Source organism: Bos grunniens, chromosome 8 (assembly GCF_055505025.1).
Source record: "Bos grunniens cultivar Pamir isolate PY7600 chromosome 8, Bosgru_T2T1.0, whole genome shotgun sequence".
In the NCBI taxonomy this organism is placed as follows: domain Eukaryota; kingdom Metazoa; phylum Chordata; class Mammalia; order Artiodactyla; family Bovidae; genus Bos; species Bos grunniens.
The window spans coordinates 49,723,226-49,740,218 of NC_141172.1; the positions used below are offsets into that span (position 1 = coordinate 49,723,226).

At 38.9% G+C, this 16,993-nt stretch overlaps 1 protein-coding gene across 20 annotated transcripts in view; it reads right to left on the reverse strand.

Moving 5' to 3' along the window:
* Positions 1 to 8,377: 8,377 nt before the first annotated feature.
* Positions 8,378 to 16,993, reverse strand: part of NMRK1 (nicotinamide riboside kinase 1) — a 29,926-nt gene continuing 21,310 nt past the window's right edge. For 11 of the 20 annotated variants that reach the window (XR_015169745.1, XR_015169750.1, XR_015169744.1 and 8 more), the window contains 6 exons: positions 15,752 to 15,899; positions 15,600 to 15,671; positions 14,869 to 14,975; positions 12,630 to 12,713; positions 9,329 to 9,449; positions 8,378 to 8,985 (listed from right to left, as the gene is read on the reverse strand). Coding sequence is in view for 9 of the 20 variants with exons in the window: in XM_086415554.1 (XP_086271680.1) it covers positions 8,966 to 8,985; positions 12,630 to 12,713; positions 14,869 to 14,975; positions 15,600 to 15,671; positions 15,752 to 15,899 (431 nt within the window). In the remaining 11 variants the exon portion in view is untranslated. The remainder of the gene's footprint in view (positions 8,986 to 9,328; positions 9,450 to 12,629; positions 12,714 to 14,868; positions 14,976 to 15,599; positions 15,672 to 15,751; positions 15,900 to 16,993) is intronic. The other 9 variants (XM_086415554.1, XM_086415553.1, XM_086415551.1 and 6 more) reach the window with 2 other exon arrangements.

A 16,993-nucleotide genomic window follows, 5' to 3' on the forward strand; every position in this document is an offset into this window, starting at 1 on the left:
GTGATGGGACAACATGCCATGATCTTAGTTTTCTGCTTGTTGAGTTTTAAGCCAGCTTTTTCACTCTCCTCTCTCATCTTCATCAAGAGGCTCTTTGGTTTCTCTTCACTCTCTGCCATTAGAGTGATATCTTCAGTGAAGTCTTATTCTTTAACCCCCTCATTCCAGTCCACCAATTGTGTAGTCAAGCATTCCTGTTATTATGGTAGAGTGTAGTGGTTAAGAGCATGAAATTGCAAACCAAATTTGGATTTAGCTCTGCCACAACTTGTATGGCCTTCAGCAAGTTATTTTACCTCCTTGTGCCTCAGTTTCTTCATCTGGAAAACAACAGAATCTTCCACGGGTTTAAATGAGATAATATATGCAGGAAGTTTAGAATGATGCCTGGCACATGGTAAGCACTCTACAAGTGATGGCTACTTTTATTATCACATGTGTTTTTCATACATGGTTACTGTCTGTCATCATATGGAGCCCTTTCATAGTGTATAGATTAGGTGGCCAAGAGCTGTGGAGGTCTAGCCGCAAGCTAAGTGCAGCGACAACAGCAAGCTGGGTCACAGAGTTTCAGGACTAGCCTTGTAATACACAGCAGCACAGTAGCTCACCATTTACGTTCATGAAGTCTTTTTTTTTTTTAGGGTCATGAAGTCTTGGGCTCCAAATCTGGTTCCAAAAAATGTTAACACGGTGACTGGGTAGTTATGCTATCTTTCAAAGCCTCAGATTTACATAGTTGCTGTGAGGATTAAATAAAGTAATATATGTAAGGTAAACTGTCAAGATATACTTTCCAAAAGTTAAAAACATGACTCTCATACAAATATAAAGTGAGCATGTGTAGAAGATTCACTTCACATATGACTGAGAGAGAACAGACAAAATGGTTTAAAGAACATCGGAGAGAGCAAAGTATTTATGGTGGCTAAAATAAAAAGGTTGAATAAGATACAAAACTGGTTAATGTACATAGCAATAAAACTATAACATGTGGGGTTGTCTTCTTTATCAGGTAAATAATTCACATCACTAGTGAACAAATTTAATTTTCTTCACAATCAGCAGTTGTTCTCAATTAGGGGTAATTTCTCCTTCCAGGGGATGTTTAGCAATGTCTGAAAGAAGCCTGGTGGGCTGTATAGTCCATGGGGTCACAAAGAGTTGGACATGACCAAGCAACTGAGCATGCATGCACGCGAAGACATTTTTGGTTGTTATAGCTAGGTGTGTGTGTGTGTGTGTGTGTGTGGCATCCAGTGGGGAGCGAGCAGGGATGGTCTTAAACATCCTTCAATGCACAGGACAGCCCCCAACAAAAAAGAAATATCTGGCCCCCAGTGCCAAAGGTGCTGAGGTTGAGAAATATTGTCTATCAATTTCTACAAGTTAACATCTACTCTTCTGAAGTTTATCAATAAAATGTCCTAATCAAGAGAAAATAGCAAGTCAAACAAAGATACACACTCCTGGAAACTGGCTAACCCTTGGTGGCTGGGTGGGTTGGCTAGAAAATGCTGAGATAACTCTGAAAGGATATGCAGGAGCCCTTTGGCCTATTTCTTAGTTTTGGAAAATTTTCTTAACAATAATTGACATCATACCTAAAACATGGTAGGTACTAAGTGAAGGTTAGTTATTTCTATAAATTTATAGGCCACTAGATAGAAGTCCGAACACCCATACAGTAAAATAAATACCATACTTTTACATAAGCATTGTCACTGTTAAATATTTTTTTCCTGTTTAGATTGTTTCATCATGGTCACTTTGAAGTTTTAAGAAAGTCCTCCAATACAACCTTCAGACTTATGATGATAGATCTATTAAAAAAGACAAGTTATATTTTAAAAATTTTCCTGAAAGGCTGATTCAAAAAACTGAGCCTCTCCTCCTGCATGAAAAACTTTACTGTCACATTGAGAATATCCAAGATATCCTTAGGGAATCCATTTAAAGTCTGTTACAGAAAGGATGGTAAGGTACAGATCATAAGATTGCAGGCTGTGGCCCTTTTTACTGGTCAAAGTGTGGGGTTTTTTGACATTTACAAATTGAAGTATAATTGACATACAATATTAGATTTAGGTGTATGACACAGTGATTCAATATTTATATACATTGCAAAAATGATAACCATAATAAACCTAGTTACTGTCACCATACGAATTTATTATAATATTACTGACTATATTCCCTATGCTTTACATTACAAAGGCAAAAAAAGGAAAAAAAGCAGCCCCACAGTTGCCCAAATTCATCTTGTATGAGTCAGTTGAATAGTATTAATATATCCACTGGTTGTATCTATCCACTGGGTCCAATAAGGGAAGAAAAACCAGACTAATATGAACAAGAAAAGTTTGATATAAAGAATTTTATAAATTCTTTACATAAAAATCAATGTAATTATTTTAAAAATAATTTATAGAAATTTAATAAAGAATAAATAGAAAATGTACCAAAATGGCTGTAAATAAGTATATAACATATATTTAAATATATATTTATATAAAGCATGTTTAATGTAAAATAAAAATGTGTAAGATAAATATATAACACATATAAACAAATAATAATTAAACAATTAATGATAATATTTTATAAATAAAACACCAGCAAGAGATAACATTTTATAAATAAAACACAAGGAAGGCTGCTAAGGAGTAAACAGAACTTTGAAGAAGATAGAGGTAAGGAACACCTAAAACCACTAGGGCTGAGAAGAAACACCAAAGGAAGAGACTTTACCATACGCACTCCCACCCCACCCCCCCGCACCCCCCCACCCCCCACCCCCCACCCCCCACCTCCACCCCCACCCCCACCCCCACCCATCTCCATTACTAATGAGAGCCAGACCTTGCTGGCGAAGGTATTGCCAAGGCTCAGAGTGTCAGGGAAGTAGCTGTGGTGCAATGTTGGCTAAATTTGCTGGCAATCCATTTAATGGAATTTGGGGTAAATCCGCCTCTAGGATGCCATGGAAAAACTGTTCCTCAGGAGATGTCTCAGCAGAGGCACTCATGGACGGAGGAGCCTGGTAGGCTGTAGTCCATGGCGTTGCTAGGAGTCGGACACGACTGAGCGACTTCCCTTTCACTTTCATGCATTGGAGAAGGAAATGGCGACCCACTCCAGTGTTCTTGCCTGGAGAATCCCAGAGACGGGGGAGCCTGGTGGGCTGTCGTCTATGGGGTTGCACAGAGTCGGACACGACTGACGTAACTTAGCAGTAGCAGAGTCACTGCTTAGAGGCTCAGTCGGGTCCGACTCTTTGCCATCCCATGGGCTGTAGCCCACCAGGCTCCTCTGTCCATGGGGATTCACAGGCAAGAATACTGGAGTGGGTTGCCATGCCCGCCTCCAGGGGATCTTTCCAACCCAGGGATCGAACTAACATCGCCCGCATTGCGGATTCTTAACCGTCTGAGTCACCAGGGAAGCCTAATTCAGCGGAAGCTGAAAGCAAAATCTTTCTCCTGCAACGGCTCTCCAGCGCCCCCTATTGACAAAGCTTAACACTGTTCCACTTGACAAGAGAAAATTATTTAGAGGGCCCAGATTCATTTTCACAGAAGCAGCAAAAAAGAGATAATTTGGAGCTAAGAGTGAGTAAAACCAGTAACTGACACAAGAGTTATTCTGTAATACTTTTAAGGGCTGACAGTAGTGATAATTTCAGGTTGATGGTGTCTGAATAACAGCCAGTGTGGGTCCTCCTGGGCCTGCCCGCTGCTATTTGTCAGCTATAGAGCAGTAACTCCACATGATCCCTGGGTCAGCAATATCAACATCTGTGGGAACTTGTTAGAAATGCAGATTTTAGTACACTACCCCTAACCAATGGAACCAGAAACTCTGGGGTTGGGGACCAGCAATCTGGGCTTTTCATAAGCCCTCCAAAGAATTCTGGTACACACTAAGGTTTAAGAACCATTGTTAACAACAGTAAGTTCTAGAAACTTGCTGTTCAGGCACGAAGAAGAGTCAATAAGGATTTATTTGTATGAGTTTAAATCTCAATCTTTATTTTATTTATTTACTTATCTGGCTGTACTGCCCCTCATGTGAGATCTTAGTTCCCTGATCAGGGATCAAACTCAGCACCCCTTGCAGTAGAAGCATGCAGTCTTAATCACTGGACCACCAAGGAAGCCCTAGTCCCATTTTTTAATTTTGAATAAGACAACCTAACTTCTTTAGGATCTGGAAGCTACCAGGGAGCATGTGATTTTAACCTCTGCTTTCACATTGATGATGTGTTTCTGGACATGTCGGCACGAATGCATCAACTATGCTCACTTTGGTAAGAAATTCTGTTTTTGATGTGCTCTTATGTACAGGTCATGCTACCTTGATGAGGGCCCCAAAGTTGCTATTGCAATTTTCATCTGCTTCTATGGGTGCACAGATGTGGAGTGTAATACCTATTCTGCCTTTCCTATATGTGTGCTTTTTCCCAGGTCTCCACCATGGCTTCAGTTGTTGAAGAACAGCTGGAGCCACAAACCTAAGATCAGCAACAGCAGACAGCACCATGGAGCTCACATAAGCTCTCCACTGCACCTTGCCCCTCAGATAACCTCATGAGTTGGCTTGCCTCCTTGACAAGGCTCCAACTGTCCAGAACAGAAAGTTTCCCTTTCCCCTGACACAGCCTTTGCCTTTCCAAGCTCCTTAATTTTCACCTTCCAAAGGAAAGATGGAGAGATGATATACTCTAGCAAGAGATTTTTCTGCCATTTTTTGCTTTAAAATGGAAAGTGTGTGTGTGTGTGTGTGTGTGCATGTTTGTATGTTGTAGGAATTATGGCCTGGCCCTGGTTCTGCTAATAACTAGCTGCATGGGGTTGGGCAGGTCACCAGCTCTGGTTCTAATTTCTACACTCAAATACAGAGCATCAGACCAGCTGAGACTACTCCAACATCTTAAGATTCTATGTACTACACAAGTGTATCCTTAGAAGATAACTTGTTGGGCTTCAATGTCACCCTATAGTATAACAGTCTATGCACAAGGCCCTCTTCTAAACTCCTTCCTCTGGGCTTAACATTTAGCATAACAAAACCTTCCTACAGCAAATTCAACCTAAAGGGATTGAGGTTATTTATGCACAGAAAAGTGAAGTCTTCAGCAGATTTGCTCCTTTTAGCCTTTCTAAACAAATATCAGATCAGATCAGATCAGTCGCTCAGTCATGTCCGACTCTTTGCAACCCCATGAATCGCAGCACGCCAGGCCTCCCTGTCCATCACCAACTCCTGGAGTTCACTCAGACTCACGTCCATCGAATCAGTGATGCCATCCAGCCATCTCATCCTCTGTCATCCCCTTCTCCTCCTGCCCCCAATCCCTCCCAGCATCAGAGTCTTTTCCAATGACTCAACTCTTCGCATGAGGTGGCCAAAGTACTGGAGTTTCAGCTTTAGCATCATTCCTTCCAAAGAAATCCCAGGGCTGATCTCCTTCAGAATGGACTGGTTGGATCTCCTTGCAGTCCAAGGGACTCGAAAGAGTCTTCTCCAACACCACAGTTCAAAAGCATCAATTCTTCGGTGCTCAGCCTTCTTCACAGTCCAACTCTCACATCCATACATGACCACAGGAAAAACCATAACCTTGACTAGACGGACCTTTGTTGGCAAAGTAATGTCTCTGCTTTTGAATATGCTATCTAGGTTGGTCCTAACTTTCCTTCCAAGGAGTAAGCGTCTTTTAATTTCATGGCTGCAGTCACCATCTGCAGTAATTTTGGAGCCCAGAAAAATAAAGTCTGACACTGTTTCCACTGTTTCCCCATCTATTTCCCATGAAGTGATGGGACCGGATGCCATGATCTTCATTTTGTGAATGTTGAGCTTTATAGGTTTGGCCAAAAAGTTTGTTCAGATTTTTTTCCATAAGATCTGATGGAAAAACCTGGGGGAGCTTTTTGGCTAATCCAATCCAATACCTCATTAACTGCTTTGATGAGTAACTAAATGTGAAAGCACATAGTGGAAATGAAATACTAGTATTCTTCATTTCAAATTCCCAATTTGTTTCTCATTGAGAGAAGTAAACAAAAACATTTCATTCTTCCCAAAATGATTTGAATGTTTCCATTTTTAATGTCTGTTAGTGTTGCACTGCCCCCCTCCCCACCCCGCCCCAGCACACACACCAAGATAAACAGTCTCTCTCTGATCTATTTTCACATGCTGAAATGGGGAAAGTCAAGTGTGATGCTTCTCAATCAACAGTGACAATATTCTCTGTGGGGAAGAGTATTTCAGAAATTTGAGGAAATAAAGTTTGAAAAGTCATATCTAGATTTTGATACTAAAAAAAAGAAAAATCTTGGGACTTCCCTGGTGGCCCAGTGGCTAAGACTCTGCACTCATAATATAGGGGGCCCAGGTTTTGAGACCTGGTCTGGGAACTAGATCCCACATGTAACAACTAAAGACCTTGTGTGCTGCAATGACAATTTAAGATTCCACATGCTGGAACTAAGACCTGGCATAGTCAAATAAATAAATATTTAAAAAAAATTTTTTAACTGTTTGGATAAAACAAATTACATTCATCTAAGCTTGAGGAAATTATAGCCAGAGAAGATAAGCAGAAAAAAAAATGTGGTAATACTTGCAAAATACTTGCAATTGCTTATCTGTTTCCTCCTCCTTCTTTAGTAAAAGTGTTCCGCATCCCCTAACTTTCCTCAACTTGGCAACATCCCCAGGCAGTGATTCGTAACTGGTTAGAATCTGTCCTAACAACTTCTTCCCAGCTTCTTTTGCAGTGAGAGTGGCCATGGGAGCCATGGCTGCTGGGGTCACTGTTGGGTAATTTGGGGAGCCCTATGGCTGTCTGCCTCCCGTACCCAGTTCCTTCCTTGATAGTTGACACTGTGCTGGGAGCTTCTGTGGGGCCTTCCTGTGACCTCCTGGTGATAGCTCCACAGGCCAAGGATGAAAGACTGTGGCTTTTCTATGACACTTTCGAGTTGTTGAATTTCCGAAGAACAAGTCTTAAATATGAAATAGTTAGGACTTGAAAGTTGTTTAGAGTTTATCTGAAATTCAAATTTAACTGTGTGCCTTCTAATTTTTTTTTTTCCCCCTTAAATCTGACTCTATGTAAAAACCCTAGACTACATGTCTTAAACTTTTGTTATATAAAAAGGATTACCTCAGTAAGTTACTATTAGTCAAGTTAACATACTGCTTGCATGTGAACTCATTCCTGATATAGTAGTAATTTATAAAGAGTACTCAGCATTTATTATGTTCACTATGTGCTAGACACTGTGCTAGTTAACAGGGAGTATTTGTAATTGAGCCTCAGAGGTAGGTCTTGCCTTCAGGGAGCTTGCAGTCTAGCTGGAGAGACAGCCACTGAATGAGTGATTCTGTAAGTGGCAGAGTAATTACAACTGTGACCAGCACTTTGAAGGAAAAGTAGAGGAACCTTGAGAGCACCTATGAGGGCGGGGTAAGGAGAAGGGAAATCCTTGAGAAGTGGCATCACAGGAGTGAACTGAAGGCGGAGTAGGAGTTAGCGGGCCAGTTGGAAGGAGGGTTGCAGAAGTTTGCTCTAAGCCTCAGGAACAGCACGTGAGGCTGCTGTGACATGGGAAGAGTCCTGGTGAGTTTGAGGAGTGGAGGTTCCAGTGGCTGAGCAGCAGAGAGTTGAGTGATGGGAAATGCAGGCAGAGAGGCACTTAGAAGGTGGATCATGGATGCCATGGGGGCCATGTTAAGGATTTCAAAACTTACCTTACTCTCCACTATACCCACAGTAAGTACTGTTGGTATCCTCACCTTACAAAGAGAAACAAAGACTTAAAAGGGTTTGATCAAAAACATAAAAAGTTATTAAGTGAATGAACTATAATTTTAGCCCAGATTTTTTTTTTTATAGTGTATGTGAGCAAAAAACCCCTAATCATTACTGAGTGCAAGCTAGTTACAAACTTCTAAGTAATGGGAGCTGATTAGATGAGTCTGTAGAGATTATTTAAAGTTAATTTAAGAATATATTTTATATTTATGTAAAAACTGTGAATGTGAGAAATCTATTATTAATAAATAAGAAGTTGATCAGTAATTTAAATTCCAGTATTGAATGGGGCATCAAGAAATTATACAATTTACAGATTACCTGTTTGTGCTTTCCAATGAAAGGGCCCCTGTACTGCATACCACTTAAATCCCTGTGGCTTACTTATGCAATTTTAGACCAACGGTTTGACAAAAACAAAATAAAACATGCACACAAAAATCCTTATTTGTAACAAAGTCTCAATATAAGTGACACAAATGATTCAGCAGTTTTAGATACATATGAGAAACAATTACAGCAGTAACAAGGACAAAACATACAAAAATATACCATTGCAAATTGTTGATTTATTCAATATGATTGCTACTCCTGGTAATCCCATTATTTGCAGGAGGTGGGCATCAGTATGGGATGGTAACAAATATTTTTAAAAAATTAAAAATAGAAAAATATAAAGAGTAAACTGTATGTGAAGTAAATGTTATATGATAATTGATATGATGCATGCAACAAATACAGACACATATGCATACATATATAGACTCATCCACACACACACACACATCAATAGATTACATATATACTGGATTGTGATCTATATCTTATTTTTCACTTTGGGTCCCATTCATAAAAGTTTGAAAATCATTAGTGTAGTGAAATGACTCAGTCTTTGTGAGCTATGCTGTACCTGTGCACTTCTTGGTGTGAGAACAGCATTAGGGTAAATTTCTGTCCATTATCATGGATAGCCACTTACTGTTCCATGTGTTAAAGAAATCATGTGTGACAGAACAAACAAACAAAACAACAGACTGTCACTGTACCAAAGCGCACAATGTGTCTTGGTTATGGCACTTGAGTAGATTCCTTTGAATTTCCCAGTTCACTCCAGGAAGGTTTCAGTCCCTTCCAACTTTATACTGTCACTTGCACACCTTGGGAACAATGACAAAAAGAAAAGACATTAATGAAGAATTCCAATTGTCATTTTATTAAATCTTCACACTAACATTAAGGTGTGTTAAGATTACACAGATTCTGGGACCAGAAATGCTGGTTTTCTGTAAAGAACTAAATTGAGTCCAAATCTCATTCTTTTAATCCTTGTGCTAAATTTAAGCCTATTTTCAGATATCCAGTATTATTTGCAATTGCTATAACGATCCTTGACTCTAAGTAATAATTTGAGAACTAGAAGAATATCACAAAAGGTGGCTGATACAGTAATATTCTTGTTTTAGAATGATATCCTTAGTTTGAAGAAAGAAGCATTCTTACCTTTTTTAAAAGTAAGGACGTCGAGCTGAATATTTAGTGACTTTGGCTTAGAAAGTCAATGATCAGCCTGCCGCATTCTTATCACACATCTCATGCTAAAAAGCACACATTTTTTTGTAATCTTTGAAGCATGCAAAATATAAAAATGATTATACTCTTTGACTCAGCAAGTGCTACTTCTGAAAATTTTAAATATCATTCAAGAAGAAGAAAACCAGCAACACACACAGATATTTTACAGTACATTATTTGCCAATGTAAAAATCTTTTTAACAATACTAAATATCTAACAGTAGGAAATGGTTCAATAATTTTAGGGCAATTATAGTGTTACTTTATAATTGGAAATTATATTTTAAATTCAACATAGAAAAATATCCCCCCAAATTCATTTTATTAAATTTTTATTTTGCAATTTTTATCCCTCTGATTTGACATCTTTCTTCTGCAGGAAGATGTCAATGTCAAGTCTTATAATTTACTTTTACTGAGCAAAACAGAACTCAACCTTGAATCCTTTAACTGGAAGAGCTATTTAGTTTTATTGTTTCATTATATAATGGACTCTACAAAGCTTATTCAACATTAAATATTAATTTAAAAATAAAAGTAAACATGGCAATTAACCATGTAAGCCATGTAAGAGAGATTTAAATTCAATCTTTGTTTCTGTTTCATTATTATTGCTGTATCACAATTATGATTCTATATGTTTAGAATAGAAAATTAGTTTATGAGATACTATAAGAAGCCTGAGGTATATTCAACTGTAACATTTGAAGGTGCCCAGAACAGCCTGGTTTAACCTCACTGAGGGTTAAACCAGGCTATGCTGAGGATCCCTCCAGGCTAGCTTTGCCAGGACACTGTGATTGGAAGAACTGGGAAAGGTGATGGGTTACTATAAATAACGCAGTAACTTATTTATACAACAGAAAAAAAAAGAAAAAAAAAAAAACGAACATAAATCTTGGAGGTAGGAAGAGCTGATATTCCTTGGATTTTATGTCTCATAATATTTCTATTATTTTTTTTTCTTTTAAGCTTTATCCAATATCTCAAACGCAGGCAAGATAGTCTTATGAAGGAATACTTCCTTACAAACCTCTAGGATGTAGGTAAGGAAAGAGGAGGGTGTTACAGACATGGAAATGTACTTTCCTGTGGGTTTTCAGCCCCCGTCAAAACATGCCAGCTTTTCTTGGGTCTTGGACCAGATGGCAAAAGCTGGCATTCTGTATGCAATCTGCCTGAGCTACATGATCAAGGCTTGTTTTTATCAGCAGATACAGCATAAGGCCAAACGTCAGCATGTGACTTGGTCATTAAAGGACAATTGGACCCAAGCCTAACCATTATTGAGAGAATGGAAAGGTATAGGTGTTCAACCACTGCAAGTATCAACACCCTGTAAGTACCCTATCAAGGTCAGCAAGGGAGCAAACAGCTCTCAGAGAAGTGGCTCTGGCTCAGGTGCTATCATTTACAAAGGCTGAGCCCCTCCCTTCACTCTACATTCTCTGTATCCACTGATGCTCCGTCTGAGCTTCGTGATGAGGGGCATGCCTTTCATCAGAGTAACAGATGGCAGGGGTGAGCAGGCAAAACTGGCAAGGATTTTAAGTTCCACTTACAGGAAGAAATTTTAGTATGGTCCTGACATTTCTTTAAATAGGTTCATGCCTACATGAAGGGCTGATTCTGAAACTAGGAGTGTGTTAGGATCAATGAGCTGCCTGGCTGGACTCAAACTTCTAGTCAGTTAGGAATTTACTGAGGACACAGGAAATCTAATTCTTTCTGAGAGATGATGACATTTGCACCAGAGGAGTTGCTTCTCACCAAAAGAGCATGTAATATTCTTCACTGCCAAAGTGACTCATACTGTCTTCTCCTGAGCCAGCTGATGACTGCATTTTGTATGTTAGCCATGAAAAGTGTTAGCTCAAACAGTGCCAGTGAAAGACCTACATCTATAGTTTTGTTTCCCCAGCACACTTTGTCATCCTTCTTCTGGTTTCTACCTCCTACTCTGCCTTCCCTTTGGGGGATTTCTCCCCTTAAATCAGGACGCCTTTCCTAAGGTACTCAATTACAAGATGAGTACCTGATCCACTTCTAGCCAACAAAAGTAAGCCATCTCCCAGGCACAGTGATTGGTTTAACCAAAGTCATGTGACCCAAATAGGACCAATCAAAATGTTTCCTGGGACTTTTCAGCTGGGATAATATGGAAAATTGATTTTAAAATGTTTAAAATAAAGAATTTTAAATATATGCAAAACTAGTGAGAATAACATATAGACCCTTCTGTATCCAATACTCAGCTTTATCAACTCATAGACAAGGATATGAGTTGATAAAGGATAAAACTGTCTTTTTACTGGGGCTATTGGATTTAGGAGGATAGTGTTGCCAAAATACTTCATGTCTGTTAGTGGAGAGAGACTGACCTCAAAATATACCCAAACAGAAAATGAGAAATTGAGGCAGAACCATGAGGACCCCATCGGCGCTCCTTAACTCAGTTGAGTCTGAAGCCACTGCCACTCCTGTATTTTTTTTTCTGCTTAAGCCAGATTTAGGAGGATTTCTGTCACTTGCAAAATGTATTGTCTGATATGAAAACCTTAAAGAAATACTCAATAAGTTATTTTTAAAATCTTGTGTTTATTTTGGGAAATAAGTATTTATGAAAAATCTTTGAGGAATAAAGGAGAAAGAGAACTCTATACCTATTAAAACAAGATTATCAGCATTTAATTTCACTCAATTATAAGAATAATTTCAGTCCTATTGAAATAACAGCCATCTATTAAAAAATTTGAACTAAATAACAGAAATATCATTAAGAGAGATAACAAAGGGTGAATATTTTCACCCTCAAAAGAACTCAGAAAAGTAATCAAGTCCCTAGACCCATTAAGAGTCTCTGATTCTGAACTGTCTTCAAAGCAACGAGTGAATGGATACAATCACTCTTACATTAGCATTCTGGTATACCATTCTTGGGGCTTCCCTGGTGGCTCAGTGGTGAAGAACCCGCCTGCCCATGCAGGAGACCTAGGTTCAATCCCTGGGTCAGGAAGATCCCCAGGAGATGGAAATGGCAACCCACTCCAATATTCTTGCTTGGGAAATCCCATGGACAGAGGAGTCTGGTGGGCTGCAGTCCATGGGGTCACAAAAGAGTCAGACATGATTTGGTGACTAAAATAACAACAACAACATTCACGGGTATGTAATGAAATATTTTTCCTGGTTGGTCCTTCACAATCCACTTTGATTGGACAATACTAACCCTTTTGTTTTGCTAGTTCTTGTATTAGATCTTCATATACTTGTGAAAAGAGGTCTTCCTCAGATTTTGTTCCATCTAGATAAACTGAGAAGGGGAAAAAAGAGTAGTTCAAATGCTAACAGGCTTATTAATATGGGATGCTACTCTGGCATTTGGCATCTCTTGAGGACACCATAAGTTTAAAGAACCCAGGAACTTAATTTTAAAAGAAATTAATAGCCATTAAAAAGAAAAATACAAAGCCGGGTACAATAGGTAAGAGATTTGGGTTATTACAGAGAAATTCAAACTAGCTGATGTGAAAATTATAAAAACAAAAAAGACACAGAGTTAAGTGGCATTGTGCATACATCACTTTAGGAGCACCAAATAGGTGCTTTCTCAAAACAATCATTTAAGGGAATAGTTCTCAAACTTCTTTATCAGGATAACCTGTGAAGCTTCTTAAACCATGCCGTGTGTGTGTGTGTGTGTGTGTGTGTGTCTGCGTGTGTGTGTGTGTCTGCGTGTGTGTGTGTGTGTGATTTCTGTCACATATGTGCTGAATCTGCATTCTCCAGGCCATGAGATTTAAATTGCCATAGTCAGTTTGGTATAAGAAGTAGGTTATAAGAAAATTCTGTAGGTTAAAGGAAGGAAAGAGCCTTCTAGTCACAATACTGCAGAGGTAGGGGAGGTAGGAGAGAACTGTGCCTGTTAAGAAAAAGATGCTCAGTTTGGAAAGGCTAGAAGGTGGGGAGGCACGAACCGTATAGAAATTAGATTTAAGAGCAAAGCTCTGCCTTAGCCTTTGGAGACCTTGAGATCCTTCCTGGCTGTTTAGATTTTATCCCAAAGGGCTGGAGACTCTTTGGAACCATTTAAGCAAGGTAGGAGCATGAGATGGCAGAGGCGGGGGGGACAGGCAGTAGTAAGAAGAAGACATCCCTGCAACCAATGGTCTAGGTTGGAAATAATGTGACCAAAAATGTCATGAGAGGCCCTGGGGATGTGGAAGAGGGGGTTGGACTGGACTGAAGAAGGGATCATAAGAGCCTCCAGACCATGGGGAGGTCCCGTGTGCCTTCCGTATTTACCAAACAGGCCATGAAGTCTCTCACAGTAGGGGCAACTCCCTTTATTCTGAAAAGATGTATCCGCTCTGGTTGCTCCGGCTCATCCAAAAACCTTTGTCTCCAGCCTCCTGCATCTTCTCCATGTTGTACTCTGTATCCCAAGGATCTGTTCTCAGTCCAGCCCCATAGATCCAGGTATTTATATCTAAATCACTGCTTTAAGTCCCTCAGGCATCTCAACTGCATTACTGGCATGCAAAGCAGACTTGCATTCCTCCTTGCAAATCTGTGAGTCCTTCACGTTTTTCTGTTCTCTGAAATAATACCTGACAATTCCTGAGCTGTTGTCCTTGACACCTCAACTACCTGCACCTTCCATATCTATTCTATCATTCAGTTCCTCTGAATACATATGTCCCATTTCGCACCCTACACATCTACCCTTCACAAAGCCACATGGATCTGACTGAAACAAAAACTTTCTATCTACCATATCCTTGTAATAAACCTCTCTGTAGAGGCCTTCCCACTTTCCTTAGGACGATGACCTTTGGCCTTTTAAGGTCTGTACCCTTCCTGTACCACCAACATCACCCGTTGCTTTGTCTTTCTCTACCACAACCTTCTTGCCAGTGCCCGCTGGCCTTTCCATGCACCATACCCACTGTCTGGGGTGACCTTCTATCCCACCCCCACCTTTGTCCAGTTAAATCTATCATAAAGTGGTTTACATGTGGCTTCCTCAAGGAAGCCTTCCCTGGTTGCTAAGCCTGGGACAGTCCCCCTGAAGCTCAGTGTCACAGTACTCAGCATAGTTAGAAAGGACAGCTTGTGCAGCAAGTGTGTTTAACATCTGTTTCCCTGATAGAATGTTGGTGCATAAGACTGGAGACCAAGTCTGTCTTATTTCCCTTGATAACACCAGGGCAGTGCCTTGTTCAGGGAATGCATTCAATCAGTATTTGTTGAATGAATGACCATTTAGAAGTTGCTACACTTTGACAAGAGTCATAGAGAGAGAAACAGAAGCCAGGAGAGCCAATGTGGAAAAGGAGGGTTCTGGCTTAAAATGTCCTTTTACAATCTAATACATGAGAAATATGCCTTCTAAAATCTTGTGCACTCTTGTGTACTTTGAGGCAATGACAGTGAAAAGTCTTCCTTGAAGGGAAAAAGACACTCACCAATTTCCCATGAGACATTCTCCATTTCTTTTCTGTGTTTTAGGTACATGGGCCACACGTGGCCGTCAAAGTATCCTGGGGCGTCTGGAGGCTTGTACACCCTTGTACTGTCAAAATATGTAGGAAACTTCATGTTGACAGAAACACAAAACTGATAAAGTAAAATAATGGTCAGGACAATGGGGAAATTACTCAGAAATTGAGAAGGAATAAGACCATATTTTTTAGACTCAAGGCCAGTTACAAAGACAGCACAGGATAGACTCAGTGCTCTGATCTAAAAATGAACTTTGTAACTCGCTGACTATCATTCTTAATTATCTTTCCCCCCTCAAGTGATTTATAAAAGAATTAACAATATTAATATAAATAATGATAGCAATACTATTATGTTGTAGTGAGCTTTAAACTAACCAGTGTCCTCAATGGCTATAGCAGAATAAAGGCCAATTAATTTAAAATCATAATCAAAATGAAATTGCTCCATATGAAGATTTAGGAAGGATAAGCCAAACAGCTTGTATTAATACAAGAGCCTTTTCTTAGAAAAGTAATTTGCATTACTCCATGTGGGTGGCCACTTATGGAAAAAGGTCTTGTTCTTTGGGAAGAGTTGAGGCTTCCCTTGCTTGAAAAATAACATATACACATTGTTCAATAATGCTGTTTCCTTGCTTTCCTTAAAGTTTGTCTTTTGGATTACAATCCACAAAGGCATTTTCAAAACTTACCTCCTCCTCCGCTTACATTCTTCATACGGAATTGTCAGAAAATAGCGTCTATTCCATATAGTGTCAAGGGGCCTAAAATAACAGCATATTTAGTGCATATTTAGTTTTTTCCCCATTCATTCAGAGTCATTAATAGAGTGGGGAATGCTTACTTATAATGGAAGAGAAGGAAACCTTCAATAATTAAGATGGGAATTTCCTTAATGCTTTCCTCATGTGTTGATGCCAGAGAGTGTGTTGGGTTTTCCATCCAGCAGGAGATGGCGGACATCATTTCCTCCATGTTAAGTGCTTCGAGCACTTCAAACAAACAGACACAAATATGAAATAAATACAACAAAAGTTTTACGCTGTGGCTTTTTATGATGAGGATATCCAGTGACCTATAAACATATGAAATAACACTATTCTATTTTTCCTTCAAAACACCTAATTAACATTTTAGACAAAAAATAATATAAACTCTAACATTGATAAGGTGGTATGCTTGATATATTTTCATTTTGGAAAAATTTAAACACATACAAAAGTAGAGTGTAGAGTGCAATGAACTCCCATGTCCCCACTTACCAACTTTGACAATTATAAACTCATTGCTTTATTTATAACTTCTATTCCCCCTTGACTATGTAAGTGTGTAACATTTTTGGATGACAAAATATTTATAAAATAGTTAGAAAGACAGTGACACATTGGGGAAATTACCTGCAATATACTTGGCAAAGAATGGGTATCCTTAATATATAAAGAGCTCTTACAGATAAATAAGAGGAGGTAAATCATTAAAATAATTTACAAAGGATACAAATATATAATACTCAAAACTTAAAAATGTGCATACTTTCAGAGGTTACAGTTGTTAATTCTAGAAAAGTACCCTATAACAGAGATTCTCAAAGTGTGGTACTTCCAGGAGCAGCAGCTGAGAACTTATCAGAAATGCAAATTCTCACTCCTACTTCAGAATAACTGAATTGAGCCATCTGTGTGTAGAGATATTTTAGTGGAAGGTTTTAAGATTATGAATTAATCCCTTTAATCGATATAGAGCTATTAAGCTTTTCTCTTTGTTCTGTTATTTGTTTTGATTAAGTTGCATTTGGTAAGACGGTTAATTTAAGTTTTCAATTTGCATAAAATTGTTCATAATATCCTCATCTTTTTGATATTTGTGGAATTTTTAATGATGTTGACTTTATTTTTCTCTATTTTTTTCTTGATTAGTTTTGATTAACTTTGAGGGTCACTCAGATTCATCAATCTGTAGGTTTACATCTTAGGCCAAATTTGTGATGTCTTAGACCATTACTAATTTGAATACTTTTCAGCACCACACTGTTTCTCCTCTCCTTCTGAGGCTCTGATAATATAAATGTTAGATCTTTTGTTATTGC